At 57.0% G+C, this 27,474-nt stretch overlaps 3 protein-coding genes and 1 long non-coding RNA gene across 50 annotated transcripts in view; 3 read left to right on the top strand and 1 right to left on the bottom strand.

Moving 5' to 3' along the window:
* Nucleotides 1-7,586, top strand: part of GRIK5 (glutamate ionotropic receptor kainate type subunit 5) — a 79,093-nt gene extending 71,507 nt beyond the window's left edge. For all 13 annotated transcript variants that reach the window (XM_077982912.1, XM_077982915.1, XM_028838863.2 and 10 more), the window contains exons 18-20: nucleotides 2,073-2,201; nucleotides 2,302-2,423; nucleotides 6,612-7,586. In XM_077982912.1, the coding sequence (XP_077839038.1) occupies nucleotides 2,073-2,201; nucleotides 2,302-2,423; nucleotides 6,612-7,040 (680 nt within the window). In that variant the 3' untranslated portion in view covers nucleotides 7,041-7,586. The remainder of the gene's footprint in view (nucleotides 1-2,072; nucleotides 2,202-2,301; nucleotides 2,424-6,611) is intronic.
* Nucleotides 1-12,134, bottom strand: part of LOC144337526 (uncharacterized) — a 211,581-nt gene extending 199,447 nt beyond the window's left edge. Inside the window, exon 1 of the mRNA XM_077983107.1 lies at nucleotides 11,622-12,134. Within this exon, the coding sequence (XP_077839233.1) occupies nucleotides 11,622-12,134 (513 nt within the window). The remainder of the gene's footprint in view (nucleotides 1-11,621) is intronic.
* ATP1A3 (ATPase Na+/K+ transporting subunit alpha 3) overlaps nucleotides 11,662-27,474 on the top strand; it is a 31,239-nt gene continuing 15,426 nt past the window's right edge. For 23 of the 35 annotated variants that reach the window (XR_013408617.1, XR_013408618.1, XR_013408619.1 and 20 more), the window contains exons 1-8: nucleotides 11,662-11,823; nucleotides 17,743-17,829; nucleotides 17,928-17,987; nucleotides 18,896-19,099; nucleotides 20,804-20,917; nucleotides 21,035-21,169; nucleotides 22,252-22,369; nucleotides 22,490-22,758. Coding sequence is in view for 13 of the 35 variants with exons in the window: in XM_077976294.1 (XP_077832420.1) it covers nucleotides 11,818-11,823; nucleotides 17,743-17,829; nucleotides 17,928-17,987; nucleotides 18,896-19,099; nucleotides 20,804-20,917; nucleotides 21,035-21,169; nucleotides 22,252-22,369; nucleotides 22,490-22,758 (993 nt within the window). In the remaining 22 variants the exon portion in view is untranslated. 35 annotated transcript variants of the gene reach the window in all.
* On the top strand, nucleotides 12,914-17,218 carry LOC144337560 (uncharacterized). Its single transcript, XR_013410768.1, has 3 exons — nucleotides 12,914-13,235; nucleotides 15,468-15,922; nucleotides 16,640-17,218. It is a non-coding gene; the product is annotated as an uncharacterized LOC144337560 (long non-coding RNA).

Genomic DNA, 27,474 nt, shown 5'->3' with positions numbered 1-27,474 from the left:
CCAGCCCTCGCAGAGCTATTGGGAGAATTCAGTGAGACTGTGTGTACAATTCAGTATATGTGGGTGGTGGGGCTTGCTGTCTTCCCTCAAGGGCCCCTTGAGGGGGTGAGGACCTGGTCTTATTTGTTTCCTATTTCCTGCATAAAACCTATAGCCTGGCTCAGAGCAGGTGCTTGAAAAATGCTTGTAAGATGGATGGGAAGGATGGAGGGATCTGGTAGGGAGACTTGTATTGCCTATTTACATTTCAGGACACTTTTTTTTTTTTTTTTTTTTGAGACGGAGTCTTGCTCTGTCACCCAGGCTGGAGTGCAGTGGCACGATCTCGGCTCACTGCAAGCTCTGCTTCCTGGGTTCACACCATTCTCCTGCCTCAGCCTCCCGAGTAGCTGGGATTACAGGCCCCCGCCACCACGCCCAGCTAATTTTTGTATTTTTAGTAGAGACGGGGTTTCACTATGTTGGCTAGGCTGGTCTCAAACTCCTGACCTCAGGTAATCCGCCCGCCTCGGCCTCCCAAAGTGTTGGGATTACAGACATGAGCCACGTCGTGTGGCCCAGGACATGTTTTTCCAGGACTCAGTGCTGGAAATCATGACCAAATTGTCATCAAATTTTGGCATTTTGACTTTTAAAATCATCCACGTACTGATGACACCTGTATTAGTTATCTATTACTGCATAGCAAATTGCCCCAGATCTTAGCAGCTTTGTAGGTGAGTCGGTGCCAGGGAAGCAGTGTAGGTTAGTGCTTGGAGGACAGGCCCAGGAGTCACACCGACCTGGATTCAAATCCCAGTTCCGTCTGGTCACTGTGATTTATGCCTATAATTCCAGTGCTTTGGGAGGCCAAGCCAGAAGGATCACTTGAGCCTAAGAGTTTGAGACCAGCATGGGCAACATAGCAAGACCCTGTCTCTACAAAAAATTAAAAAGTTAGCCAGGTGTGGTATGCACCTGTAGTCTCAGCTACAGGCTGAGGTAGGAAGATCACTTGAGCCCAGGAAGTGGAGGTGGCAGTGAACAATGATCATGCCACTGTATGCAAGCCTGGGTAACCAAGTGAGACTCTGTCTCAAAAAAAAAAAAAAAAAGAAATCCCAGTTTCCTCCCTGACCCAGCGCACAGCCTTAAGCAAGTGTATCGCTTTCCTCATTCAGAAACACTTGCCTCAGGTGGGAATACCTGCCCCACAGGATCATCATAAGACCTGAGTAAACCCAGGGTCTGGCACACAGTTGGTGCCTGGTAGATATTAATCACCTTCACCTGCCCATGTCTCTGATTCTGTGGTAGATGGTCAGGAAGTATCTTAGTCAATGAAGAAATAAGTATAGAATAGGGTGTGTGGGGTGTTGAAACCCAAGGATAGCTTAAGGGCAGGACTTGAGGGTGGGGAGGAGAGGTGGTCCAGGGTGAGGTGTGGATGGGGATTCGTCTGGTGTCCTACTGCATACCAAGTCCCGCACTGGATGCTGTGATACCCTGACGGGGCTGCAGATGACAGATGATAAACACATAGCCATATAATACAGTGTTAGGTGGTAACAGCTGCTCCAAAGTAAATTAAGGGGAAGACACTGACAGGGAGTGGGGTGCTTGGTGCCATTTTAAATAAAGTCGTCAGAATAGACTCCCTGGGGAGCCAGCATGTGGGCAGAGACCTGGATGAAGTGCGGAGAGGAACATTCCAGGCAGAGGCAGAGGTCCTAAGACAGAACTGTGTGTGATGGATTTGGGGAGCATCCAGGAGGCTGGTGGGGCTGGAGCTGAGAGCTGTGGGGATGAGGGTGTCTGAGAGTGGCTGAGGGGAGGAGCTTGCAACAGGAAGCCACGGAGAGTCCTGAGCACAGGAAAGGCGTGGCCTGTGACTCTTCCTAACACTGTCTCTCTGGCTGCTGGGTTGAGAGGAGACTGGGTGGGGTGGGGGTGGGTGAGGGGAGGCCACAGGGAAGACCCCAGGCACGTGGTGGAAGCGGGGGAAGGCTGTGGTGAGGGCACAGTTTGGGGTTTGGGGCGGGCAGGGCTGCGGGGCTCCGATGGCTGGTCCAGCCCCTCATGTGCCCACCCAGGCTCCCCGTTCCGGGATGAGATCACACTGGCCATCCTGCAGCTTCAGGAGAACAACCGGCTGGAGATCCTGAAGCGCAAATGGTGGGAGGGGGGCCGGTGCCCCAAGGAGGAGGACCATCGAGCTAAAGGTCAGCTTCTGCGTGTGGTGTCCCCTTCCCACAGCCCCCTCCCAGCCCCCTTCCCACACGGCCCCGACACCATGACTCCCCAACTCCGTTTGCCCCCCAGGTTTGGGCATGGAGAACATTGGTGGCATTTTTGTCGTACTCATCTGTGGCCTCATCATTGCTGTCTTCGTGGCAGTCATGGAATTCATATGGTCCACACGGAGGTCAGCAGAGTCCGAGGAGGTGAGGAGGCTGGGGGCGGGGATGGGCAGGAACAGGGACCCCCAGGGGCTGAGGTGCGTGAAGATCGTGGCATTGGGAGCCATACGTGGAGGGTGGTGGGGATCGTGAGAAGGGCGGAGGAATGCAGGAGGTGGGGAAGTAAGAGAGCTGATGGGGCCAGAGAATCAGCGCGTGAGGAAGAACAGGAGGAAAAGTAGGTACAGGGAACGATGAGGATGCAGGGAGAGGAGTTGAGGGACAGGATGTGGGGAGCCACAGAGGCAGAAAAGCAAGAAGAAATAAGAGAAGAAACAGGGCCGGGTGCAGTGACTCACGCCTGTAATCCCAGCACTTTGGGAGGCTGAGGCGGGCTGATCACCTGAGGTCAGGAGTTCAAGATCAGCCTGGCCAACATGGTGAAACCCCGTCTCTACTAAAAATACAAAAATTAGCTGGGCGTGGTGGCGCACACCTGTAATCCCAGCTACTCGGGAGGCTGAGGTGGGAGGATCGCTCGAACCCGGGAGGTGGAGACTGAAGTAAGCTGAGATCGTGCCACTGCACTCCAGCCTGGGTGACAGAGGGAAACTCCGTCTCAAATTAAAAAAAAAAAAAAAAAGAAGGATAAACAGGTGAGGAAACAGTAGACGATGGAACCTGAAGGGGACATAGCCCTGGTCTGGTCCCACACCGTGTTCAGGAGGGCTGCTTCCGTGTCCCTGGGGGCCGCCCAGCCACACCCCTGCATTTTCAGACCCATTTGTGCTCTTGCACCCCTGGACTGCTGGTTCCCCACTTCCCCTCTCTCTGTCAGCCTCCAGCCCTTCCTCCCCTCCTCACATCCAGCGGCTGACCTTACATCTACTCCCCAGACCCTGGCTCTGCATCCAGCTGCCTGCCAGTGTTCTGCACTTGGCTCGAGGACTCCTCTGAAGGAGCTGTCCATGAAGCTAGTAAAGGTGCCCTCCCCCTGTGTCCAGGTTGCCTTCCCAAGGACATCCCTCCAGCAAGTCTCTCCTTTCCTCCTGCAGCATCAGTTATCCTCTCTTTATTGGATTCAGGCCACCGACATACAAATGTGCTGTCATTTCTCCAGTCTTAAAGAAACCCTCTCCCGACCTCACTTTCCCTCCCAGCCACCACCCACTTTCTCCCCTTCTCTTTACAGCCTTGGCAGCAGTGGGGGGTCTCCCTGATGTTTCCAGTTTCTTCTTTCCTCCCATTTCCTCTTGCCCCCACTCCAGTCTGGCATCTGTCCCCGCCACTCCACTGAAGCCACTCTTGTCACCAACACTTCCACGTCTGAAATTCCCGGTCTCAGGCCTCATCTATATGAGGTAGCAATGGGCTTCGGCACAGCCAGTCACTCTCAGTCCTCAAAGCCCCTTCTTCCCCTTCTCCCACCTCTCTGGTCACTCCTTCCCAGACTCCCTCGTTGGGTTTCTCTTTCTCCCCAGCCTCTGTTGTGGGGCTCCAGGGCTCAGTCCTTATACTGCTTCTCTTCTCGGTCTTTCTCTACTCCTTCGGTGATCCCACCAGCCAAATGGCTCTTAAGACCCGCTATGTGCTGGTGACTCTTGTGTTAGTTATTTATTGCTATCATAAAAATGACCTTAACAGCTTTAAAAAGCCAGCTTCCATTGGTTCACAGTTTCTGTGGGTCCAGAGCCTGGGAGCAGCTTAGTTGAATGTTTCTGGCTGCCGTGGGTCTCTGGTGAGATCATAGTCATGTTTTTTGACCAGACTGCTGTGGTCTGAAGGCTCAACAAGGGGTGGAGGGTTCCCTTCTAAGATGGCTCACTGTCCCAAATGTCCCCATGGGATTTTAGTTTCTGGAAGTAGCCAAGTGACAACATGGAGAGACCAGTTTCATTGAAAGATGATTTTTGCCCAGGTGTAGTGGCTCATGCCTGTAATCCAAGCACTTTGGGAGGGCATATCACCTGAGGCCAGGAGTTCAAGACCAGCATGGCCAACATGGTGAAACCTTGTCTCTACTAAAAATCCAAAAATTAGCCAGGCATGGTGGTGCACACCTATAGTCCCAACTACTCAGGAGGCTGAGACAGGAGAATTACTTAAATCCGGGAGGCGGAGGTTGCAGTGAGTCGAGATCGCACCACTGCTTCCAGCCTGGGCAACAGAGTGAGACTGTCTCAAAAAGAAAAAGAAAGAAAAATGGTTTTTATTCCTTAACATTTCCCAGGAGAAGGGGACACAAGGGAAACACTAGAAGCAGGAGCCAGCAGCCCACACCCTTTATTGGGGTTTCCTCAGGAAAGGCAAGGCAGGGCAGGGTAAACAGCTTACAACTGACCAGTTTGAATAATGTCAGTGGACTCTGGGCTATAGGGGCTGGCCCTAGTTATCTGGTACCTGGCCCCTGGGTTGATTTAGGGCAGGAAGAATATTGGCTTGGTATGTGAGAGTTAGGTAAAAGGGGAGGTTGGGGGTATAGACTCAGGATTGGTTGGTTTGCACATGAAAGGCAGCTGAGCCCTCTGCTATCTCTAAGGCTTGGCTAGTTCTGGGAGGGGTAGTCTCTCCCCAGCCTGCAAGATGTTTAAAGTGTCAAAACATCCTAAGACACAGAAAATAAAAAACACGATGAATACACTCACATGGCAGTTGGCAGGAGGCCTCAGTTCCTCAAACAAGGGCCTCTCCAAGGACTGTTTGAGTGTCCTCATACCATGGCAGCTGAGATCCCCCAGGGTGAGTAATCAGAGAGAGCAAGGTGGAACAGAATGTGCAATTGCCAAGCCTAATTCTGTTGGTCACACAGACCAGCTCTGATACGCTGTCAGAGGGGATTACACAGGGGTATGGATGCAGGAGGTGGGATCTTGAGGGCTGCCTGCCTTAACCCACAAATATGTGTCTCCCCTGAAGCCAAGGTCTGCAACTTCAGCTCCACACTTGGCATCTCCACTTGGATGTCTGATAGGTGTGCACGTGATGCGATGTGTCCAATATTGGGCTTCTGCCCACCCGTGAGGCAACTTGGTCCTTCCAGTTGCTCAGGCCAAAATATTGGACTTTTGTTTCACTATTCCCTCTCTTCCATGCCCCGTGTCTGATCTCTTAGCAGATCCTATTGGCTTCACCTTCAGAATATGTCCAGAATCCAGCCCCTTCTCAGGTCGCTCTGGTCCAGCCACCCCCATCTCCTGCCCGAGTTATTGTCATAGCTTCCTCCATGGACTCCCTGCTCTTACCCTTGGCCTCCCTACAATCTGTTCTCAACACAGCTCCAGAGTGATCCTGTGAAAACACAGCAGTCCTGTATCTAAAGTTCTCCAATGGCTCCCATCTGACTCTTCCATTCTGATTGTCAGAATGAAAGCCAAAAATCCTTCCAATGGTTTATGGGCCTTAGCAGAGCAAGCCCGCCTTTGACCTCATTTCCCTGTCTTCCCTGTGCACGCCCCCCTCCAGCCAGGCTGACCTGCTTGCAGTGCCTCAGACGTGCCAAGTCGCTCCCACCTGGACACTCCAGCCCTGCCTGGTTATCTGTCCAGCATGCTGGCCTCCCAGGTTTCCACGTGGCTCACCCTGTCTTTATTTAAGGATCCTTCCCTCAGTGAGGTCTTCCTTGACTGCCCTGTCTCAGAATTCATCATCACTCCCTACCCATACACCTTAGGCCTCTTCCCGATTTTCTTTCCAAAGCACTCATTGCGCCTAACATACTACATGAATGTTTGTTATCTTCTGTGTGCACACTTGAGTATAACCTCCACGAAGGCTGGGACTTCTGTCTGTTTCGTTCTCTGCCATATATCCCCAGTGCCCAGAACAGTGCCAGGCACACAGCAGGCCACGGGTAAATATGCCTTGCAATAATGAACGCATGGATGGGGGCAGAGGATGGGAAATCAGGAGGGAAGAACTGGAGAAAATTTAGAGTGAAAAGACCAGAGGAAAGAGAGGAGCATAGGTGGAAGGTGAAGGGCAGATTCAGGAACAAACACAGAGAAGAATGGAGACATTGGAGATAAGTGGGGAGACAGGAAGGGAGAGGTGGAGAGGGGAGGCAGAAAACGGGGGGGGTGGGGGATAAAGGGAAGAGAAGTGGGAAGGGAAGCGAGGGCAGAAGGAAGAAAGACCCGGCCGAAGAAAGGAGGAGGAGGAGTGGGGTGTGGAGAGGAGCTGGGGGAGGCGGGAGGCGGACTGCGCCGGGACGGTGACCGCCCGCGCCGCCCCCAGGTGTCGGTGTGCCAGGAGATGCTGCAGGAGCTGCGCCACGCCGTGTCTTGCCGCAAGACGTCGCGTTCCCGCCGGCGCCGGCGCCCGGGCGGCCCGAGCCGGGCCCTGCTGTCGCTGCGCGCAGTCCGCGAGATGCGCCTCAGCAACGGCAAGCTGTACTCGGCCGGCGCGGGCGGGGATGCGGGCGGCGCGCACGGGGGCCCGCAGCGCCTCCTGGACGACCCGGGACCCCCCAGCGGAGCCCGACCCGCTGCCCCCACCCCCTGCACCCACGTGCGCGTCTGCCAGGAGTGCCGGCGCATCCAGGCGCTGCGGGCCTCGGGGGCCGGCGCGCCCCCGCGTAGCCTGGGCGCCCCCACCGAAGCCACCAGCCCGCCCCGGCCGCGGCCTGGCCCCGCCGGTTCCCGGGAGCTGGCGGAGCACGAGTGACCACGGGCGGGGCCGTTCTGGCGCCCGAACTGACCGCAGGGACGGGGTCTGCCCCAGGCCCCAGCAGTCCCCGCTCCCCCAGCGGGCGCGGGACAGGACTTGTGCGCCGGCGCCCCGGACGCCGCGATTTTGCCTTTGGTTCCCGGTGAAGTCCGAGGCCCGGCTCTGGAGCCCGCCTGCGCCCCCCAGTGGACTCGCAAGAGGGTGCCGCGGGCGAGAAGGGCGCAGGAACCGAGGACTCCAGGGGCTGGGGACTTCGGGGGCCGCTCTGGGAAGCGGAAAGCAGTCAGCGGGGAGGACCCCATTCTGGAACTGCTCAGACTTCCCAAGACTTGACGCAGCCCCCCACGCTTCTGGAGGTGGGGAGGGCCTCTGGACAGATGGGTGTCCCCTGGTGCCCCTCCACTCTTCTCTTCCTCTCTTTTTTGGGGGGAGAAACCTTGGAATTTCTATGAGACCCCCCCAGGGAGGGGGTCAGTTGGGCCCCCATCCCTCCCCTTGCCACATCTCAGCCCCTGTTGGAATAAAAAAAAGAACAAAACCCCAGAACTGGGGATACCGGCTCTCATTTCCTGGGGGTGTGAGGGCATTGGAGGCTTGGGTCTCTGGGGCACCTGCCGAGAACCGGAGTGAGCCTCGATGGTTACTTCTATGCTCTCTCCACCCTCGGCCCTGCCTACAGGCTGCAGGCCAGCCGGGGTTCCAGCACCTGGCCCCTCTCCACTGACCTTCTCTCAGGACAGAGGGAGGCTGCGACAGAGACCCTGAGACAGATGGAGAGATGCAGGGATCTGGAGACGCGGAGACACCGGAAGCGGAGACACAGAAAGAAAGCAGATGGGGCTGGGGGAGGGGAGGGCCAGTGAGCTGTTGAGTGTGGCCGTGCCTGGGGTGGCGAGTGTGTGCCTGGGCCGGGGTGATTCAGTGACGTTGTGATAGTGTGTGCACGTATCCGCGAGGCCATCTTCAACTGTCTGTGACTGTGACCCCCGTGTTTCTGTTGAAAATGTACTTCCCCAGCCCCCAAGTCTAGAGGAAGTGAGGAATCCCAGTAGACTGGGGGGGTGGGCGGGCTGGCAGGGGTGGGAGAGGCTGAAGGGCTGATGGCGCAGGAGAAAGGTGGGTCCGCCTTCTGTCCCCGCCCTCCCTCGCCCCGCCGGAGGTTTCTGTGGAAACTGCAGCTGAGGAAGGACGAGTGAAGGTCACACAGCAAGAGTCAAAACGAGGCCGAGCAGAAAGGGAGAGATGGAGGGATGGCGAGAGACAGAGATGGGGAGAGACAACGAAGGGGGCAGAGTGGGCGGGAGAGGGATGGGGAGAGAGAGCTGGGGGACACAGAGCCGGCGAGACAGGGAGAGAGGCTGGGTGAGGTGGAGAAGGAATAGAGGGCTGAGACCAGAGGTGAAGCGGGAGGGTAAGAGACACCTGGAATTGAGGCAAGAGACAGGAAGCCATAAAAAACTAAATGGAGCCTGGAGGGGGCTGGAACGGAGAGGAAAACCTGACTGGAAGGGTCCCAGAGAAAGCGAGGCTGGGCCGATCCCTGGGCGGCGGCCTGGGGCTTGGGAGCTGTCCGTTCAGCACCCAGTTGGCCAGCCTCAGCCCAGCGCTCCCGACTGTCCTCCAGGGCCTGCCTGTCCTGCGCAGTCCTGGCAGGCCGGCCACACCTCGGGAGACCCCTCCCCACACACAGCGCCCCCCGTCGCCACCCGTCCCCTTCTGCGTCTCAGACCCTGGTGGCCTGTGTGCCCCTCGGACAGGTGTGGGGGCGGGCACCAGCCTCTCTTTGTTGTCTTACATCTCTGTCTCTTACACACTCCAATCAATGTTTCTGCCCTTGGGCTGGACTGTCGAGGTGACTAGAAGAACATGATTACAGACATTTTTGGTTTCTCCCCTTCTCTGTCCCAATGCCTCGAGGCCAGTTCCCTCTGGGGTCTCTCCCCCATTTCTGAGTCCCCCATCCCCTACCAGGTTTCTGCTCAGAGTCTCCCCCTGGCCTTTATCTCTGAGTCTCCCTAGTTTACCAAGCCTGTCTCTGCCTGGCTCTCTACCTCCCTCTGTCTCTGTCACCTTCACTGAACTCTTCCGTTGCTCTGTCTCCGTGTTCTCATCTCTGCATCTGCCAATCTCTCTGTCTTTTTCAATCTGTCTGTATCTGCCTCTCTCTGGTTCTGGGCTGCCTGTCTGTTTCTCCCCCTGTGTCTCTCCTTCCGCCTCTCACATCTATCTCCCCTATCTCCCTTTATCCCTGTGACCTTCCCAGTCTTTCCTCCTCACCGCCCCCCCCTCACTTCTGCAGAGCCTCACCGGGAGCACGATGCACAGTCGTCAGTCTCATCAGGCTCGTGCCTGAGGAGGAAGTGCATGAGGGGGGACGTGAGCTTGTGTCTGAGGTGGGATGGGAAGGACTTGAGGCCTCCCCCGGCCCAGCTGGAGAGCAAGAGTAGAGAGAGCCTAGAATCTCCTGGAATCCAGGCCTCTCCCACCTCCCCAGGCTTCTCCATCTCCCCAATCCCATTCTCGATGGTCCAGGCCCATGCCTCTAGGCCAAGGTGTCAAGAGAAGGAACGGAGGATATGTTGATAGGCTCTCCCTCCCCCAGGAAGAGGGCAGAGTTGGGGAGGGGGCATCTGGGGGCGAGGCATCTGGGTTAAAAGATGTGGCTCCTCCCCCTTTCCCAGTCTCCATGGCAACAGCCCAGTCTGCAGGCCCAACCTCCTTTGCTGCAGAGGCAGCCTCCCTGTTACCATGGCAACAAAGGACAGCGAGAAAGATGGGGACGGGTCAGAGGACGGGATTGGGATGGGGCTCTGGGCACTGGGGAAAGTCTCCATTCACTCTCTGGCCCTATCTCTGTTCATATGCTGTGGCTCTGAATCTCTGTCTCTGTTTTTGTACCTCTCTCTGGCCTTCAGCCTTTCACACATTTCCTTGCACCAGGTCCTCAACCTTCACCCACCCACCCTCACACACCAAGCTCACTCCCCATCCCTTGCCTGTGTCTCCTACATCTCCTTTCCCATAGGTGGAGAGGATACCCACATTCTGAGAAAGCTACAAGGTCAAATGCTCTCTGTGTCTCTCTCTCTTCCTCTTCTACCATCCCCAGGGAGAGTCTGGGGTGTTCCTCCTAGAACAAAGTGGTGTTGGAGTGAGTGGGGAGGCCTCAACTTCTTGGGATCCAGTGGGGTGACTGATGGGGTGTTGTGTGTCGGCGGCAGGCCTGGGGTGTGGGTGCCGGCTGTGCGTCTGTGTGTGTACATATACTGTGATGAGGGCTGTGTGTCATGTGGGTGAGGGCGTTGGGGTGTGTTTGGAGGTGCAACAAAGATGTCTGCGATAGTGCTGCAATAACGTGATGTGTGTATGTGTGGGAGATGTGTGGGTGTCGTGTGACTTGTGTTTGAATTATTGTGCTGTGTGTAAGTGTGTGCACCTTTTTGTCTGTCATTCACAGTTAGCATTGGCAATTTTGCACTGTGGGCTGTTGCTCATGCCCAGACACACTAGGGAGCAGTGTGTGTGAGGATGTGTACAACATTGTGGGATCATGCAACGATGTCCACAAAGGCTGATGTAATGTGTCTGGAGGCAGTGTGAAGCCTGTGTGTGTGTGATGGTGCTGAGTGCAGGTGTGTTTTGGTTTCTGGGTTGCACGGTGTGGGTCTCTATGTGAAATGGTGGGAGGTCAGGTGTGGTAGAGTGTGTGATGTGTGAGTCTGTGATTTTCGGAGTGTCCATGTTAGTCTGCACAGCACTTTGTGACTGTGATTGTGATTATCTTGTGGTATGATGGGTGTGTAAGGTGTGTGCCTTGTGTGTGTTTCACTTCTATATGTTTGAGACTCTGTGTGTGATGGGGTGGTATGTGTGTGAGGGCACATGCTGGCATGTGATGGAATGTGAGTGCAACCCTGTGGTGTGTGCATGTCCCTAGCGTCTGGGCTATGAGTGTGATGGTCCTGTGTAACTGTGACACTGGGCATTTTCTGGGTCTCCTGGGGCCATCCTCCACCGTGTTGTGTCTCCCGTATACCCTGTGTGGTTGTGGCTCATTGGATAGCTCAGGCGTAGTGGGGGGGCACCCACAGTGAAGGAATCTCCGGGCTCCTCCCCCCATCTCCCCTCCTCAATTGCCTTTCTTGCTCTCTTGTGTTCCCCTCCAACTTCACCTCCTGCAGGGCCCGCTCCCTGAACAGCACCACCCCCCACCGTCTCCAGGGGCCCTGGTGCCACACTGCAGTGATTCACCGGGTTTTCCTCCCACCCCGTGTCACCACCCGCCCCCCCACAGCGTACCCTTCTCGGTGGTGGCACACCCCCACAATGAGAGGATTTCCGGGGTTCTCTTTCCCTGAGCGCCCCTCCTTGGAGGCCCTACCCCGTATTGAGGGGGTCTCCAGGTCCCCTATTGCGGGGGTCTCCGGGAATCCCCCCACCCCCGCAGCGCTCCTCTTTCGCGGCCGCGCCGCCACTTTGCGGAGCCCAGGGGGAGGACAGCTGCAGTACCGGGGGTGGGGCCGCCGGCCGTCCGTCTGCACGGCGGCGCCCCTGATTGGCCAGCGCCGCCCCCCTCCCGTGGACGCGGGCATATGAGGAGGCGGAGGCGGCGGCCGCCGCAGCCTCTGTGCGGTGGGACCAACGGACGGACGGACGGACGCGCGCACCGACCGAGGCGCGGGCGCTGCAGAGGCCCCCAGCCCAAGCCTGCGCCTGAGCCCTCCCAGAGGCCCCCGCCCCGCCCGCCCGGCTCTCACCCAGCGGAGCCGCCAAGATGGGGGTAGGTGCTGGGCCGGCTGAGCGCCGCTTCCGTGTGACATTGTGGGGCCGGTGACATTGGGTGTGCGCGGGGGGCGGGGGCGCCGGAACCCCTGCCCTCCGGGGCCAGGCCTGCGAGACCCGGGAAGCCGGCTGACCCGGCCAATGCATGTGGTCGTGGGGCTGCTGCGAATGTGTGCGCGGGGCCGCAGGGAGCGGCGGGGGGTCTGTGGCGCACGTTGACATGGCTTTGTGTGCGGGGATCAGCGAGGTCGTGGGCCAGCCCTCAGCATCTCCGCCTGACCTTGTGCGGTTGCATGTGCACGGTTGCATGTGTGTATGAGAGCTGCTGGCTCGGTCAGGCCCTGGCAGCGAGTGTGTGGGGCCCGTAGTGTCTGAAAGTCTGCAGTCGCATCTGGGTGTGTCTGTGAGAGCTCATGTTAGTGCGTCTGGGGTTATTGAGGCCCTCCTGCTTCCCTGGCAGGGTGCAGATAGGTCCAGGCTTTGGGATGGACACCAGATGACCTCTCTTTCTCCTTCCAGGCCTGGATGGGGGAGCTCTGCAGTGTGTGTGTGTGTGTGTGTGTGTGTGTGTGTGTGTGTGTGTGCGCGTGCAGGCTCCGCAGTGTCGCAGCGTGGGGCTGCAGTGTGTGTGTGTGTACAGCCCCTCATGTAGAGGAGCAGGCATGGGAGGCTGGGAGGAGGAGAGGAACAGGAGAGCCAAGGTGGGGAGACTGAGTGCACAGATGAGGGTGTGCGTGTGCAACTGTGTAGTGGGGAGCGTGCATGCCTGGCTGTGTCCTTGCCTCTGTGTCCGTGTGTCCTTGTCTGTCTGTGAGTCTCTCCAGCAGATGCCGCCTCCCTCCCTGGCTGACCACCTGACCCTTGCTGCAGCCCTGGATTCCTCCCTGTGTGTCTGGGGCGGGGCTGAAGGGAGGGGGAATCAGGAGAGGAGGGGGTGGGTGGAGGTAGGTGGGATGAAGAGGGCGGGAGAGGCCAGTGGAGGGAGAATATGAGGACTAGGGAGAAAGATGGCGGATAAAAGGCTGATGGGCCCAGAGATGGAGGCGGGGGATGGGGTGCAGCTCTGTGGGGTGGGGCAGGGTGGGCCAAGGGGGCTGGGAAGGAGGATTGGGTTGGGCCAGGACTAGGGGAGAGAAGGGAGAAAGGGGTAGTCAGTGATGGCTGTCAGGTAAGTGGGATGGAGTGAGGGAAACTGTGGATGGATTGGGAGAAGACTGATGCTAAAAGCCCTAGAGAAGGAAGTGGTGGGAGGGTGGTCTTAGGAAAAGGAGTGGGGACGAGAGGAGAAATGAAGGCAGCTTAGACATGGGAAGGAAAGACAGAGACACATGGAAAGACAGAGATGCTCTGAAAGAGACAGAGAAAGAGACATGGACATAGAGAGAAAGAGACAGAGAAGCAGAGAGACATGTCTGAGACACATGGAGAGACATTGAGAGAGAAAATGAGAAACTGAGGCTCAGAGAAAGAGACACAAGGACAGATATTTCCTATCTAGTGGCAACCACAGTCAGTCTGAGGGAAAGGAAGAAGAGGCAGAGGGCAAAGGGGGAGGTCAAGGGAGAGACAGCCAGAGATGTGGGCCAGGTCCCCTGCGAGGGGGAGGGGAGGCTGGCCCAGGCGCAGAGAGGCTGCGGGAGCTGGCGCCAGATCAGGGAGAGGCGGACAGCACGGAAAATGGCAAGGAGCTGCAGAGGCGGCCACAGCGAGACAGGCGTGGCCCCCACCCTTGGAGGTGCTCCCGCCCCACAGTGCGCCCATCTGGGCCTCCTGCCTTGACTGGGAAAGCCTCAGCTCTGCACTCCAACAGATGGGAGCCCGCTGGGGTCTGATCATGGCAAGGGCGAGCAGGAGCCAAGGCCAGGGCCAGGGTGAGCCAGGAGTCCAGGCTCCCAGTCCCTCCTCCCTCAGACCAGGAGTCCAGGCCCCAGCTCCTCCTCCCCCAGATCCAGGAGTCCAGGCCCCAGCCCCTCTTCCCTCAGACCAGGAGTCCAGACCCCAGCCCCTCCTCCCTCAGACCCAGGAGTCCAGGCCCCAGCCCCTCCTCCCCCAGATCCAGGAGTCCAGGCCCCAGCCCCTCTTCCCTCAGACCCAGGAGTCCAGGCCCCAGCCCCTCCTCCCTCAGACCCAGGAGTCCAGGCCCCCGGCCCCTCCTCCCTCAGACCCAGGAGTCCAGGCCCCCGGCCCCTCCTCCCTCAGACCCAGGAGTCCAGGCCCCCAGTCCCTCCTCCCTCTGACCAGGAGTCCAGGCCCCCAGACCCCTCCTCCCTCCAACCAGGAGTCCAGGCCCATCCCCTCCTCCCTCAGACTCAGGATTCCAGGCCCCAGTCCCTCCTCCCTCAGACCCAGGAGTCCAGGCCCGCAGCCCCTCCTCCCTCAGATCCAGGAGTCCAGGCTCCCAGACCTCCCTCCCTCAGACCCAGGAGTCTAGGCCCTGAGCCCCTCCTCCCTCAGACCAGGAGTCCAGGCCCCCAGACCTTCCTCTCCCAGACCCAGGAGTCCAGGTCCCCAGCTCCTCCTCCCTCAGACCCAGGAGTCCAGGCCCCCAGCCCCTCCTCCCTCAGACCAGGAGTCCAGCCCCCCAGACCTCTCCTCCCTCCAACCAGGAGTCCAGGCCCATCCCCTCCTCCCTCAGACCCAGGAGTCCAGGCCCCCAGCCCCTCCTCCCTCAGACCAGGAGTCCAGGCCCCCAGACCTTCCTCTCCCAGACCCAGGAGTCCAGGTCCCCAGCTCCTCCTCCCTCAGACCCAGGAGTCCAGGCCCCCAGCCCCTCCTCCCTCAGACCAGGAGTCCAGCCCCCCAGACCTCTCCTCCCTCCAACCAGGAGTCCAGGCCCATCCCCTCCTCCCTCAGACCCAGGAGTCCAGGCCCCCAGCCCCTCTTCCCTCAGACCAGGAGTCCAGGCCCCCAGCCCTTCCTCCCTCTTACCCAGGAGTCCTGGCCCCCAGCCCTCCCTCCTCCCTCAGACCCAGGGGTCCTGGCCCCCAGCCCTCCCTCCTCCCTCAGACCCAGGGGTCCAGGCCCCCAGCCCCTCCTCCCTCAGACTAGGAGTCCAGACCCCCAGACCCCTCCTCCCTCCGACCAGGAGTCCAGGCCCATCCCCTCCTCCCTCAATCCAGGAGTCCAGGCCCCTGCCCCTCCTCCCTCAGACCCAGGGGTCCAGGCCCCCAGCCCCTCCTCCCTCAGACCCAGGGGTCCAGGCCCCTAGCCCCTCCTCCCTCAGACCCAGGGGTCCAGGACCCCAGCCTCTCTCAGGATCTGAAAGTCCGGCCCTGGCCTTAGCTTTTATGGGGCCCCAAGCATCAGCTCCCAGCCTTCACTAAGGTTTCTGGGTAGGCAGCTGATTTTCTCCCTCTCTCTCTCTCCTGACCCCCATCTCACTCCTCTCCTGGCCTCCTGCACAGGACTTGACCCCAGGCCTTTGTAGCTCCACAACTCTCCATCTCTCCATGTCTCTCCATCCCTGGGTCTACCCTGTCCGGCAAAGCTGAGACCACCCCTGGCACTGCAGGGGAGTATGAAAGATGGTCTCCCCGTCCCCCAAGCCTCTGTGCCTCCGCATCTGAGACGCAGTGCTGCTGCAGGGCTGGCATGGGGCCAAGCCTCCCTCCCACCCCCTGCACCCCTTCTTGAGGCTCCCAGATCTCCAGCCTGCTGCCCCTCCCTGCACACCCCCACCCTCCGACTCAGCGTCTGGGTCTGGGGGCAGACAGCAGGCAGCTCAGGCCCTCTGCAAGGTCACGAGGAGATTAGTGCTGAGCCGCGCTGAGCCTCGGATCCCAGCTTGGCCCTGGGCCTGCAGGACCTGTCAGCAGCCCTCGCAGCACCCAGCCTCGCCCCACCCCTCCCACCAGCCTCGGACACTGCCCTCCCCATCCGCCCAGGCTCCCAAACTGGAACTTCAAGCACTCACACCATGCGCAGTTCAAGCCAGGACTAGGGCTTCTGCCTCTCGCTCTCCTGCTGTGTCCTCCAGGGACCTGGCCATGCCCAGCCTCTGTTAAGGACGCTCCATGGGCGTCCTTAACAGAGATCCCAGAGAGAGACAGAGACAGGGAGACAGAGACAGAGATAGAGGAAGGTCCCAGAGGGAGACAGTGAGAGAGACAGAGACAGAGATACAGACAGACAGAGAGAGAGAGGCAGATCCCAGAGACAGAGAGGAGATCTCAGAGAGGCAGAAATAGAGAATAAGATCCCAGAGAGAAAGTGAGAGAAAGAGACAGAGAGAGAAAGATCCTATATATATATATATATATATATATGGGGAGAGAGAGAGGGGAAGGTCTCAGAGAGAGAGACATTAAGAGAGAGAGGTATTGAGGAGATCCCAGAGAGACAGACAGTGGGAGAAAGAGACAGAGATAGAGAGGAAAATCCCAGGATGAGACAGTGAGAGAGAGAAAAAGGATGAGAGATATATGGGGAAGGAGGGGAACAGAAGATTCGAGAGAGACAGAAAGGAAAATTCCAAAGAGAGACAGAGAGAGAGAGAGAGAGAGAGAGATCTTAGTGATAGTGAGAGAGGAGAGATTCAGAGATAGAGAGGAGATCCCAGAGAGAGTGGGAGAGAGACAGAGATAGGCAGATCCCAGAGAGAGAGAGATCAGAGAGACAGAGAGGTTGAAACAGGAGAAGAGACAGGTAGGGAGAGATGTGAGCGTCCCAGAGGAGACAGCTTGAGAGAGGAAGATAGAGACACAATGACAGAGGGAGACAGACCGAAAGGTGGAAAAAGACAGACAGAAAGTACTGATCCTTGAAACGCCAACTCAGAGGGAAATAAGAACCCAGAGAGACAGAAACTCAGCCAGACCTGGGGAGAGACAGCCAAGAGATGGAGACAGACATCATGCAAGACAGAGAGACAGAAAGAACCAGATATCAGAGAGAGACAAAATCATAGAAAGACATATGCAGAGAGACCCAGAGACTGGGATCAGGATAGAGAATGACAGGGACAACATAAAGAGATCAGAGTGATAGAGAGAGAGCTATCGAGGGAGAGAAACAGCCTTGCAGAGATAGAGATACAGAGATGGAGAGATAAAGAGACAGGAGACAGAGAGATGATGAAACAAAACAATAAGACCAAGAGCCACAAACAGACCTAGAGAGACACATCAAGGGAGACAGACAGAGGAGAAAGAGATAGAGAGAGATACAGATGGAGACATAGAAAAGACAGATATGTAGGAAGATTGGACAGGGCCAGGGAGAGGGAAGAAGAGACAGAAGCAGAGTTAAAATGTCACATAGAGGCGGGGCACAGTGGCTCACACCTGTAATTCCAATACTTTGGGAGGCTAAAGCAGGAGGATCGCTTGAGTCCAGGAGTTAGAGACCAGCCTGGGCAGCATAGTGAGACCCTATCTCTAGAAAAAAATTAAAAATTAGCACACACCTGTAGTCCCAACTACACAGGAGGCCGAGGTGGGAGGATCACTGAGCCTCAGAAGTTGAGGCTGCAATGAGCTGTGATCTCTGCACTCCAGCCTGGGCATCAGAGTGAGACACTGTTTCAAAAAACAAAAACAAAGTCACATAGACACAGAACACAGAAGGGGAAAGACCCGCAGATGGGCACAGAAACAGAGAGAGACAGAAACATAGGCAGAAGCCAGACAGGGACCTTCGGGGACAGAGACTCAGAGACACACAGAACCAGAGACAGGGAAGCCGATCGGAGCAGACGAGACTCACCGAGGCCTGAGAGTCACCAGAGGCAGAAAGGAAGTGAGGTCATCCAGAGGTGCCAGGAGACACAGGGAGACTCCGAGAGGCAGAGACCCCCACCCAGAGATGCAGGGGCACCGGCCAGGAGGATAGCCGGGGCACGGAGGGCCGGTGTCCCCCTGGAACCCCTTCTCGCCCGCAGTCTGGTGACTCTGACAGCTATCGTATCGCCACCTCGCAGGACAAGAAAGATGACAAGGACTCGCCCAAGAAGAACAAGGGCAAGGAGCGCCGGGACCTGGATGACCTCAAGAAGGAGGTGGCTATGGTAAGCCTTGCCCTCTGCCCGCACACCCTCCCAGAGAGCCTCACCAGTTCCTGGCTGGCCTAGGCACTCATCGTCTTCCCCAAACTCCTGTTCCTCAGACAGAGCACAAGATGTCAGTGGAAGAGGTCTGCCGGAAGTACAACACAGACTGTGTGCAGGTGTGGCCAGGCTGCGGGCTGGGACCATGGGAATTAGGGAGGAGGAGCTGGGGGCTGGGACTCCTGGGTCTGAGGGAGGAGGGGCTGGGGTCTGGACCACTGGATCTGAGGGAGGAGGGGCTGGGGGCCAGGACCACTGGATCTGAGGGAGGAGGGGCTGGGGGCCGGGACCACTGGATCTGAGGGAGGAGGGGCTGCGGGCCGGGACCACTGGATCTGAGGGAGGAGGGGCTGGGGGCCGGGACCACTGGATCTGAGGGAGGAGGGGCTGGGGGCCAGGATCCCTGGGTCTGAGGGAGGAGGAGCTGGGACCTGGACTCTTGGAACTGAGGGAGGAGGGACTGGGGCCTGGACCCCTGGAACTGAGGGAGGAGGGACTGGGGCCTGGACCCCTGGGTCTGAGGGAGGAGGGGCTGGGGGCCTGGACCCCTGGGTCTGAGGGAAGAGGGGCTGGGGACCTGGACCCCTGGGTCTGAGGGAGAAGGGGCTGGGGGCCTGGACCCCTGGGTCTGAGGGAGAAGGGGCTGGGGGCTGGACCCCTGGAACTGAGGGAGGAGGGGCTGGAGGCCTGGATTCCTGGGTCTGAGGGAAGAGGGGCTGGAGACCTGGACCCCTGGGTCTGAGGGAGGCAGGGTGGGGGCCTGGACCCCTGGGTCTGAGGGAGGAGGGGCTGGGGCCTGGACCCCTGGGTCTGAGGGAGGCAGGGTGGGGGCCTGGACCCCTGGGTCTGAGGGAGGAGGGGCTGGGGCCTGGACCCCTGGGTCTGAGGGAGAAGGGGCTGGGGCCTGGACCCCTGGGTCTGAGGGAGGAGGGGCTGGGGCTGGTGTCTTAAATTCTGGGGGTCTGGTGAAGGCCTGGGGTGCCAGGGTTGCCCAGGGAGGGTTCTGTGTGAGTCCTCTGTCCCTCAGGGTTTGACCCACAGCAAAGCCCAGGAGATCCTGGCCCGGGACGGGCCGAACGCACTCACGCCACCGCCTACCACCCCAGAGTGGGTCAAGTTTTGCCGGCAGCTCTTTGGGGGCTTCTCCATCCTGCTGTGGATTGGGGCTATCCTCTGCTTCCTGGCCTACGGTATCCAGGCAGGCACCGAGGACGACCCCTCTGGTGACAACGTGAGTGCCTGGACCCTGCCCTGCGCAAGGCCCTACACATTTATTTATGGATACCACCCCCCAACTTCTTCCCATCCCTCCAGGCTTTTCACAGCCCACCCTCTCCCTTTTTCCCATCTAACTCACAATCACCCAGCAGGAGAACCAAATCAAATACAAGGCAAACTGAGGCTCAGAAAAGCCAGGTAACTTGTCCAAGGCCCCGCAGCAGAATGTGTGACCCGGGGCTATGTCCCAAGGCTGTGTGACCTCAGTGGCCTTGAGAACAGACACCAGCAGGTGGTCATGGCCTGACAGATACCCAGAGTGAGTATCACATAGAGACCCAGGCACACCCAGCTGCTGATACATCAGGGCCCATCCCCATAACACAGGGACACATTCGAGATGCAGCCTCAGATCCCATGCACGTAACACAGACCCACACACCAGCCACACAGAGATGCTCACCTGCGTAGGTGCACACACATGCATGCACGTGGAGGGTCAACACAGACACCACACCAGGATATGGATTCAAACACGGCCACCTAATTCAGAAACACAGACACAGACTCAGACATACATTGACGGAGAAGCTCACACACACACACACAGTAATGCAGGCATAACCTCATGATGGAGAGATGTGAGAGTCAGGCACAGACAGTGTCCTCAGATATTCAAATCTAAACAGTCTCAGACATAAGCTCTCACAGAGAGGCAAAGCTGGAGACACAGAGACAGAGAGCCACACACAGAGAACCGAAGAAGCTGCCTTGTAGAATGTAAAGTCAGGCATGCAGCCAGTCATACAGACACACGGACAGATAGCCGCATCCTAGACTCTTTAACATGTGCAGGAGGACAGACACACACACAAAATAGATGGACAAGTCGGGCATGGTGGCTCATGCCTGTCACCCCAGCTCCTTGGGAGGCCAAGGCAGGAGGCTTACTTGAGGCCAGGAGTTCCAGAAACCTGAGTTTCCCAGACAGACCCAGTCTCTAAAAAAATACAAAAAAATACAAAAAACAGCCAGGCCTGGTGGCGCACACCTGTAGTGCTAGCTATTCTGGAGGCTGAGGTGGGAGGATTGCTTGAACCTGGGGAGGTTGAGGCTACAATGAGCTGAGACTGCGCCACTGTACTCCAGGCTGGGTAGCAGAGCGAGACCTGTCTCAAAAAAAAAAAAAAAAAAAAAAAAAAGGCCAGGAATGGTGGCTCACGCCTGTAATCCCAGCACTTTTGGAGGCCAAGGCGGCGGATCACAAGGTCAGGAGATCAAGACCATCCTAGCCAATGTGGTGAAACCCCATCTCTACTAAAAATACAAAAAATTAGCCGGATGTGGTGGTACACGCCTGTAGTCCCAGCTTACTCAGGAGGCTGAGGCAGGAGGATCGCTTGAACTAGGAAGAGGAGCTTATAGTGAGCCGAGATCCTGCCACTGCACTCCAGCCTGGGCGACAGAGCAAGACTCTGTCTCAAAAAAAAAAAAACAAAAAAATCGACAGACCCTTAGATTCAAACACAACTGTTACAGAAAGAGGGACTCAAGCACAGACAGGGGAGACTCAGACACACCAACCCTCATAACCAGTCTGGGGTCAGACACACAAATACAGACCCCCATTGACACAAAGCTCCCTTCCCAGGCATGCAGGGACTGGTGGGGAGCGGCATGGGCGGCCCCTGATCAACATCCCCACATCTCCCCACAGCTGTACCTGGGCATCGTGCTGGCGGCCGTGGTGATCATCACTGGCTGCTTCTCGTACTACCAGGAGGCCAAGAGCTCCAAGATCATGGAGTCCTTCAAGAACATGGTGCCGCAGGTGAAGGGTGCCCGGCAAGGGGCCAGAGAGGGGTGTTAGTGTATGGGCTGGGGGCTGGGCCCAGTGACCCCCAGGCAGAGGGAGTCTTGGAGGTCACATTACTCCATCCCACCCCAGCAAGCCCTGGTGATCCGGGAAGGTGAGAAGATGCAGGTGAACGCTGAGGAGGTGGTGGTCGGGGACCTGGTGGAGATCAAGGGCGGAGACCGAGTGCCAGCTGACCTGCGGATCATCTCAGCCCACGGCTGCAAGGTGGGCCTGGGCCTGGGACCGGGCTTTACCCTCCCTCAGGCTGCCCCAGAGTCCATGCCCAGCCCCTCCTCCCTCAGACCCAGGAGCCCAGGCCCCAACTCCTCCTCCCTCAGACCCAGGGGTCTAGACCTAGCCCCTTCTCCCTCAGACTCAGAAGTCCATGCCCAGCCCCTCCTCCCTCAGACCCAGGAGCCCAGGCCCAGCCCCTCCTCCCTCAGACCCAGGAGCCCAGGCCCAGTCCCTCCTCCCTCAGACCCAGGAGCCCAGGCCCAGTCCCTCCTCCCTCAGACCCAGGAGCCCAGGCCCAGTCCCTCCTCCCTCAGACCCAGGAGCCCAGGCCCAGTCCCTCCTCCCTCAGACCCAGGGGTCCAGACCTAGCCCCTTCTCCCTCAGTCTCAGAAGTCCAGGTCCCAGCCCCTCCTCCTTCAGACCCGAGTCCAGGCCCCAAACCCCTCCTCCCTCAGACCCAGGAGCCCAGGCCCCAAACCCTCCTCCCTCAGACCCAAGAGTCCAGGCCCCCAGCCCCTCCTCCCTCAGACCCAGGAGTCCAGGCCCCTAAGCCCTCCTCCCTCAGGCCCAGGGGTCCAGGCCCCAACCCCTCCTCCCTCAGACCCAGGAGTCCAGGCCCCAACCCCTCCTCACTCAGACCCAGGAGTCCAGGCCCCAACCCCTCCTCCCTCAGACCCAGGAGTCCAGGCCCCAACCCCTCCTCCCTCAGACCCAAGAGTCCAGGCTCCCAGCCCCTCCTCCCTCAGACCCAGGAGTCCAGGCCCCTAGGCCCTCCTCCTTCAGACCTAGGAGTTTAGACCCTGGGACCCCTCCTTACCCAACAGTCAGGAGTCCAGGCCTAGCCCTCACCCTTCAGAGATCCTTAGGGACCCTAGACCTTGGCCAGCAGCCCTGTGTCCTCCCTACCTTCAAGATTCCAGCCTCTGGCCTCCCACACACCACTCGCCCACTGGGCACCCAGGCTTCTAGCTTTAATCTCCAGGCACACAGCCTTCAGCCCCAAGCCCTCTGCACAAACACCCTCCTGTCCCAGGCCCTGGACTGAACCCTGTCTCTGTTGCACCTACCCCCAGGTGGACAACTCCTCCCTGACTGGCGAATCCGAGCCCCAGACTCGCTCTCCCGACTGCACACACGACAATCCCTTGGAGACTCGGAACATCACCTTCTTCTCCACCAACTGTGTGGAAGGTGAGGCGGGTGCAGAGAAGACACACAGCTGGGGCAGACACAGGGACGTGTCCCAAGGGGTCAGGACCTCTGGAACCTCCCTGAGCCACCCCACCTCAGCCTAACCCCTCTGGCCTGCAGGCACGGCTCGGGGCGTGGTGGTGGCCACAGGCGACCGTACTGTCATGGGCCGCATTGCCACCCTGGCCTCAGGGCTGGAGGTGGGCAAGACGCCCATCGCCATCGAGATTGAGCACTTCATCCAGCTCATCACTGGCGTGGCTGTCTTCCTGGGCGTTTCCTTCTTCATCCTCTCCCTCATTCTCGGATACACCTGGCTCGAGGCTGTGATCTTCCTCATCGGCATCATCGTGGCCAATGTCCCAGAGGGTCTGCTGGCCACTGTCACTGTAAGGCCGGGCTCCTGCGTCTGCGCGGGGAGGGCCTGGGGGCCTGGGCCCCTGAGTCTGAGGGAGGAGGGGCTGGAGGCCTGAACCCATGTGTCTGGGGGAGGTGGGACTGGGGTCTGGACCCCTGGGGCTGGGAAACAAGGGGCTGGGGGCCTCGGCCTCTGAGTCTGAGGGAGGAGGGGCTGGAGGCCTGGACCCATGTGTCTAGGGGAGGTGGGGCTGGGAAAGAAGGGGCTGGGGACCTGGATCACAGTGTTCTTGTGAAAGACAACCTGGGCCTGACTCAGAGGGCCTCATTAACAAAGCAAACAAAGAAACAAACAAAAATCTGGAAAAACACTGGCAAGCCGTAAAGAGCCAACAATCCTATCGCTTGTTAAGTTTACTTACAAAATTAAGAAGTGCACGCTCGGCCGGGCGCAGTGGCTCAAGCCTGTAATCCCAGCACTTTGGGAGGCCGAGGCGGGTGGATCACGAGGTCAGGAGATCGAGACTATCCTGGCTAACACGGTGAAACCCCGTCTCTACTAAAAATACAAAAAAATTAGCCGGGCGTGGTAGCGGGCGCCTGTAGTCCCAGCTACTTGGGAGGCTGAGTTGGGAGAATGGCGTGAACCCAGGGGGCGGAGCTTGCAGTGAGCCGAGATCGTGCCACTGCACTCCAGCCTGGGAGACACAGCGAGACTCCGTCTCAAAAAAAAAAAAAAAAAAAAAAAAGAAGTGCATGCTCATGATGAAAAGTTCGAAGAGTACATCAAGTTAAAAAATAAAATAGGGCCGGGTGCGGTGGCTCACGCCTGTAATCCCAGCACTCTGGGAGGCTGAGGCGGGTGGATCGCGAGGTCAGGAGATCAAGACCATCCTGGCTAACATGGTGAAACCTTATCTCTACAAAAAATACAAAAAATTAGCCGGGTGTGGTGGCAGGCGCCTGTAGTTCCAGCTATCGGCAGGCTGAGGCAGGAGAATGGCGTGAACCCGGGAGGCGGAGCTCTCAGTGAGCCGAGATCACGCCACTGCACTCCAGCCTGGGCCACAGAGCGAGACTCCGTCTCCAAAAAATAAATAAATAAAAATGAATAAATAAATAAATAAAATAAAATAATGAGGCTGGGCACAGTGGCTCACTCTGTAATCCCAGCACTTTGGGAGGCCGAGGCAGGCAGATCACCTAAGGTCAGGAGTTCAAGACCAGCCTGGCCAACATGGTGAAACCCTGTCTCTACTGAAAATACAAAATTAGCTGGGCGTGGTGGTGCATGCCTGTAATCCCAGCTACTTGGGAAGCTGAGGCAGGAGAATCACTTGATCCCAGGAGGCGGAGGTTGCAGTGAGCCGAGATCGCGCCATTGCACTCCAGCCTGTGCAACAAGAGTGAAACTCCATCTCAAAAATAAATAAATAAATAAATATAAAATACATAAAATAGGCTGGGCACGGTGGCTCACGCCTGTAATCCCAGCACTTTGGGAGGCCGAGGCAGGCGGATCACGAGGTCAAGAGATCAAGACCATCCTGGCCAACATGGTGAAACCCTGTGTCTATTAAAAATATAAAAATTAGCTGGGCGTGGTGCTTGACACCTGTAGTCCCAGCTACTTGGGAGGCTGAGGCAGGAGAATCACTTGAACCCGGGAGGCGGAGGTTGCAGTGAGCCGAGATCGTGCCATTGCACTCCAGCCTGGGTGACAGAGCAAGATGCCATCTCAAAAAATAAATAAATAAGTAAATAAATAAAATAAAATAATAAGCCTGGTGCAGTGGCTCACGCCTGTAATCCCAACAGTTTGGGAGGCCCAGACAGGAGGACTGCTTGAGGTCAGGGGTTTGAGACCAGCCGGGACAACAGAGTGAGACCCCATCTCTACAAAAAAATGTAAAGGCTGGTGCGGTGGCTCACGCCTGTAGTCCCAGCACTTTGGGAGGCTGAGGCGGGAGGATCACCTGAGGTCAGGAGTTCGAGACCAGCCTGGCCAACATGGCAAAACCCCATCTTTACTAAAAATACAAAAATTAGCTGGGCGTGGCCAACCCCGGTGGCTCACACTTGTAGTCCCGGCACTTTGAGAGGCTGAGGCGGGCAGATCACAAGATTAGGAGATCGAGGCCGGGCGCGGTGGCTCAAGCCTGTAATCCCAGCACTTTGGGAGGCCGAGACGGGCGGATCACAAGGTCAGGAGATCGAGACCATCCTGGCTAACACGGTGAAACCCCGTCTCTACTAAAAAGTACAAAAAACTAGCCGGGCGAGGTGGCGGGCGCCTGTAGTCCCAGCTACTCGGGAGGCTGAGGCAGGAGAATGGCGTAAACCCAGGAGGCGGAGCTTGCAGTGAGCCGAGATCGCGCCACTGCACTCCAGCCTGGGCGACAGAGCGGGACTCCGTCTCAAAAAAAAAAAAAAAAAAAAAAAAAGATTAGGAGATCGAGACCATCCTGGCTAACACAGTGAAACTCCGTCTCTACTAAAAATACAAAAAAATTAGCCGGCCGTGGTGGCGGGCACCTGTAGTCCCAGCTACTTGGGAGGCTGAGTTAGGAGAATGGCGTGAATCCAGGAGGTGGAGCTTGCAGTGGGCCGAGATCGTGCCACTGCACTCCAGCCTGGGTGACAGAGCGAGGCTCCGTCTCAAAAAAAGAAAAAAAAGAAAAAAAATTAGCCGGGCTTGGTGGCAGGTGCCTGTAATCCCAGCTACTCAGGAGACTAAGGCAGGAGAATAGCTTGAATCCAGGAGTCAGAGGTTGCAGTGAGCCAAGATCACGCCACTGTACTCCAGCCCGGATGACAAGAGCCAGACTCTGTCCCCCCCAAAAAATAAATAAAATAAAATTTAAAAATTAGCCAGGCGTTGGCCGGGCGCGGTGGCTCACGCCTGTAATCCCAGCACTTCGGGAGGCCGAGGCGGGCGGATCAAAAGGTCAGGAGATCGAGACCATGGTGAAACCCCGTCTCTACTAAAAAAAATACAAAAAATTAGCCGGGCGCGGTGGCGGGCGCCTGTAGTCCCAGCTACTCAGGAGGCTGAGGCAGGAGAATGGCATGAACCCGGGAGGCGGAGCTTGCAGTGAGCTGAGATCGCGCCACTGCACTCCAGCCTGGGCAACAGAGCGAGACTCCGTCTCAAAAAAAAAAAAAAAAAATTAGCCAGGCGTGTTGATACATGCCTGTAGTCCCAGCTACTCGGGAGGCTGACCCAGGAGGTTGAGGCTGTAGTGAGCCATGATTGCACTACTGCGCTCCAGCCTGTTTATCAGAGGGAGAATCCATCTCAAGAAAAAAATACTAATACTAATACTAATAATAATTTAAAAGTTTTCCTCTGGCTTCTTTGCTGCCTGCTTCACCCCAGAAGTCCGTTCTCTGTGAGGTCCCCCTGACAGCTGTGAGCATATTGACTAAATGCTGTCTTCAAGGTGCATGCCAGGGACTATCCTGGAAATACCATTTTCCTCTTTCATTGTTTGACTTAATGTTTTATGCAAAGTTTTACATATCAAGGCTGGACAGGGTGGCTCACGCCTGTAATCCCAGCACTTTGGGAATCCGAGGTGGGTGGATCACTTGAGATCAGGAGTTCAAGACCAGCCTGGCCAACATGACAAAACCCCATCTCTACTAAAAATACAAAAATTAGCCAGGCATGGTGGTGGGTGCCTGTGATCCCAGCTACTGAGGAGGCTGAGGCACGAGAATCGTTTGAACCTGGGAGGCGGAGTTTGCAGTGAACTGAGACTGAGCCACTGCACTCCAGCCTGGCCGACAGAGCGAGACTGTGTCCAAAAACAAAAACAAAAAAACAAAACAAAACAACAAAAAAAACAAGTTTACTGTTTTCCGTATTAGCTATGTTAAATGCTACCTTATGTCAAAGAGATTTTTATATGCAAAGGATTAAGCATATTGTGAACATATAGTCTGATGATTTGGGGCAAACTGAACACAATCACGTCAGCTGCATCGAGATTGCATCTCCCTGAAGCCCCCTCAAGACCTTATTTAGCCACTACACCCCCAAGCCAAGGGTAACCGCTAATCTGGCTGCTAACAGCATAGATTAACTTTGCCTGTATTGAAACTTTGTATTAATGGAATAATTCAGTATGAACTCATTTCTGGCTCTTTTTGGCTGAACATGTTTTTGACCTTCACCCATGCGGGTGCAGGCAGCGGTAATGTATTTGTTTTTATCAATGTATAGCATTCCATTGTCCACAATTTATCTTTTCTGCTGTTAGTGGACATCTGAGTTGTTTGCAGTTTTGGACAATTTTTCTTTTCTTTTCTTTTTTTTTTGCTCTGTCACCTAGGCTGGAGTGCAGTGGCACGATCTCGGCTCACTGCAAGCTTCGCTTCCCGGGTTCACTCCATTCTCCTGCCTCAGCCTCCCAAGTAGCTGGGACTACAGGCACCCACCACCACGCCTGGTTAATTTTTTGTATTTTTTAGTAGAGACGGGGTTTCACCTTGTTAGCCAGGATGGTCTCGATCTCCTGACCTCATGATCCACCCGCCTCGGCCTCCCAGAGTGCTGGGATTACAAGCGTGAGCCACTGTGCCTGGCCAATATTTTTTTTTTTTTTTTTTGAGTCAGAGTCTCACTCTATTGCCCAGGCTGGTGTGTAGCGTCACGATCTCGGATCACTGCAACCTCCGCCTCCTGGATTCAAGGGATTCTTGTGCCTCAGCTTCCCAAGTAGCTGGGATTACAGGTGTTCACC

This window comes from Macaca mulatta, chromosome 19 (genome assembly GCF_049350105.2).
Source record: "Macaca mulatta isolate MMU2019108-1 chromosome 19, T2T-MMU8v2.0, whole genome shotgun sequence".
Classification (NCBI taxonomy): Eukaryota; Metazoa; Chordata; class Mammalia; order Primates; family Cercopithecidae; genus Macaca; species Macaca mulatta.
The sequence above is the reverse complement of the archived record's forward strand: the minus strand, read 5'-3'. Positions and strand labels throughout refer to the sequence as shown.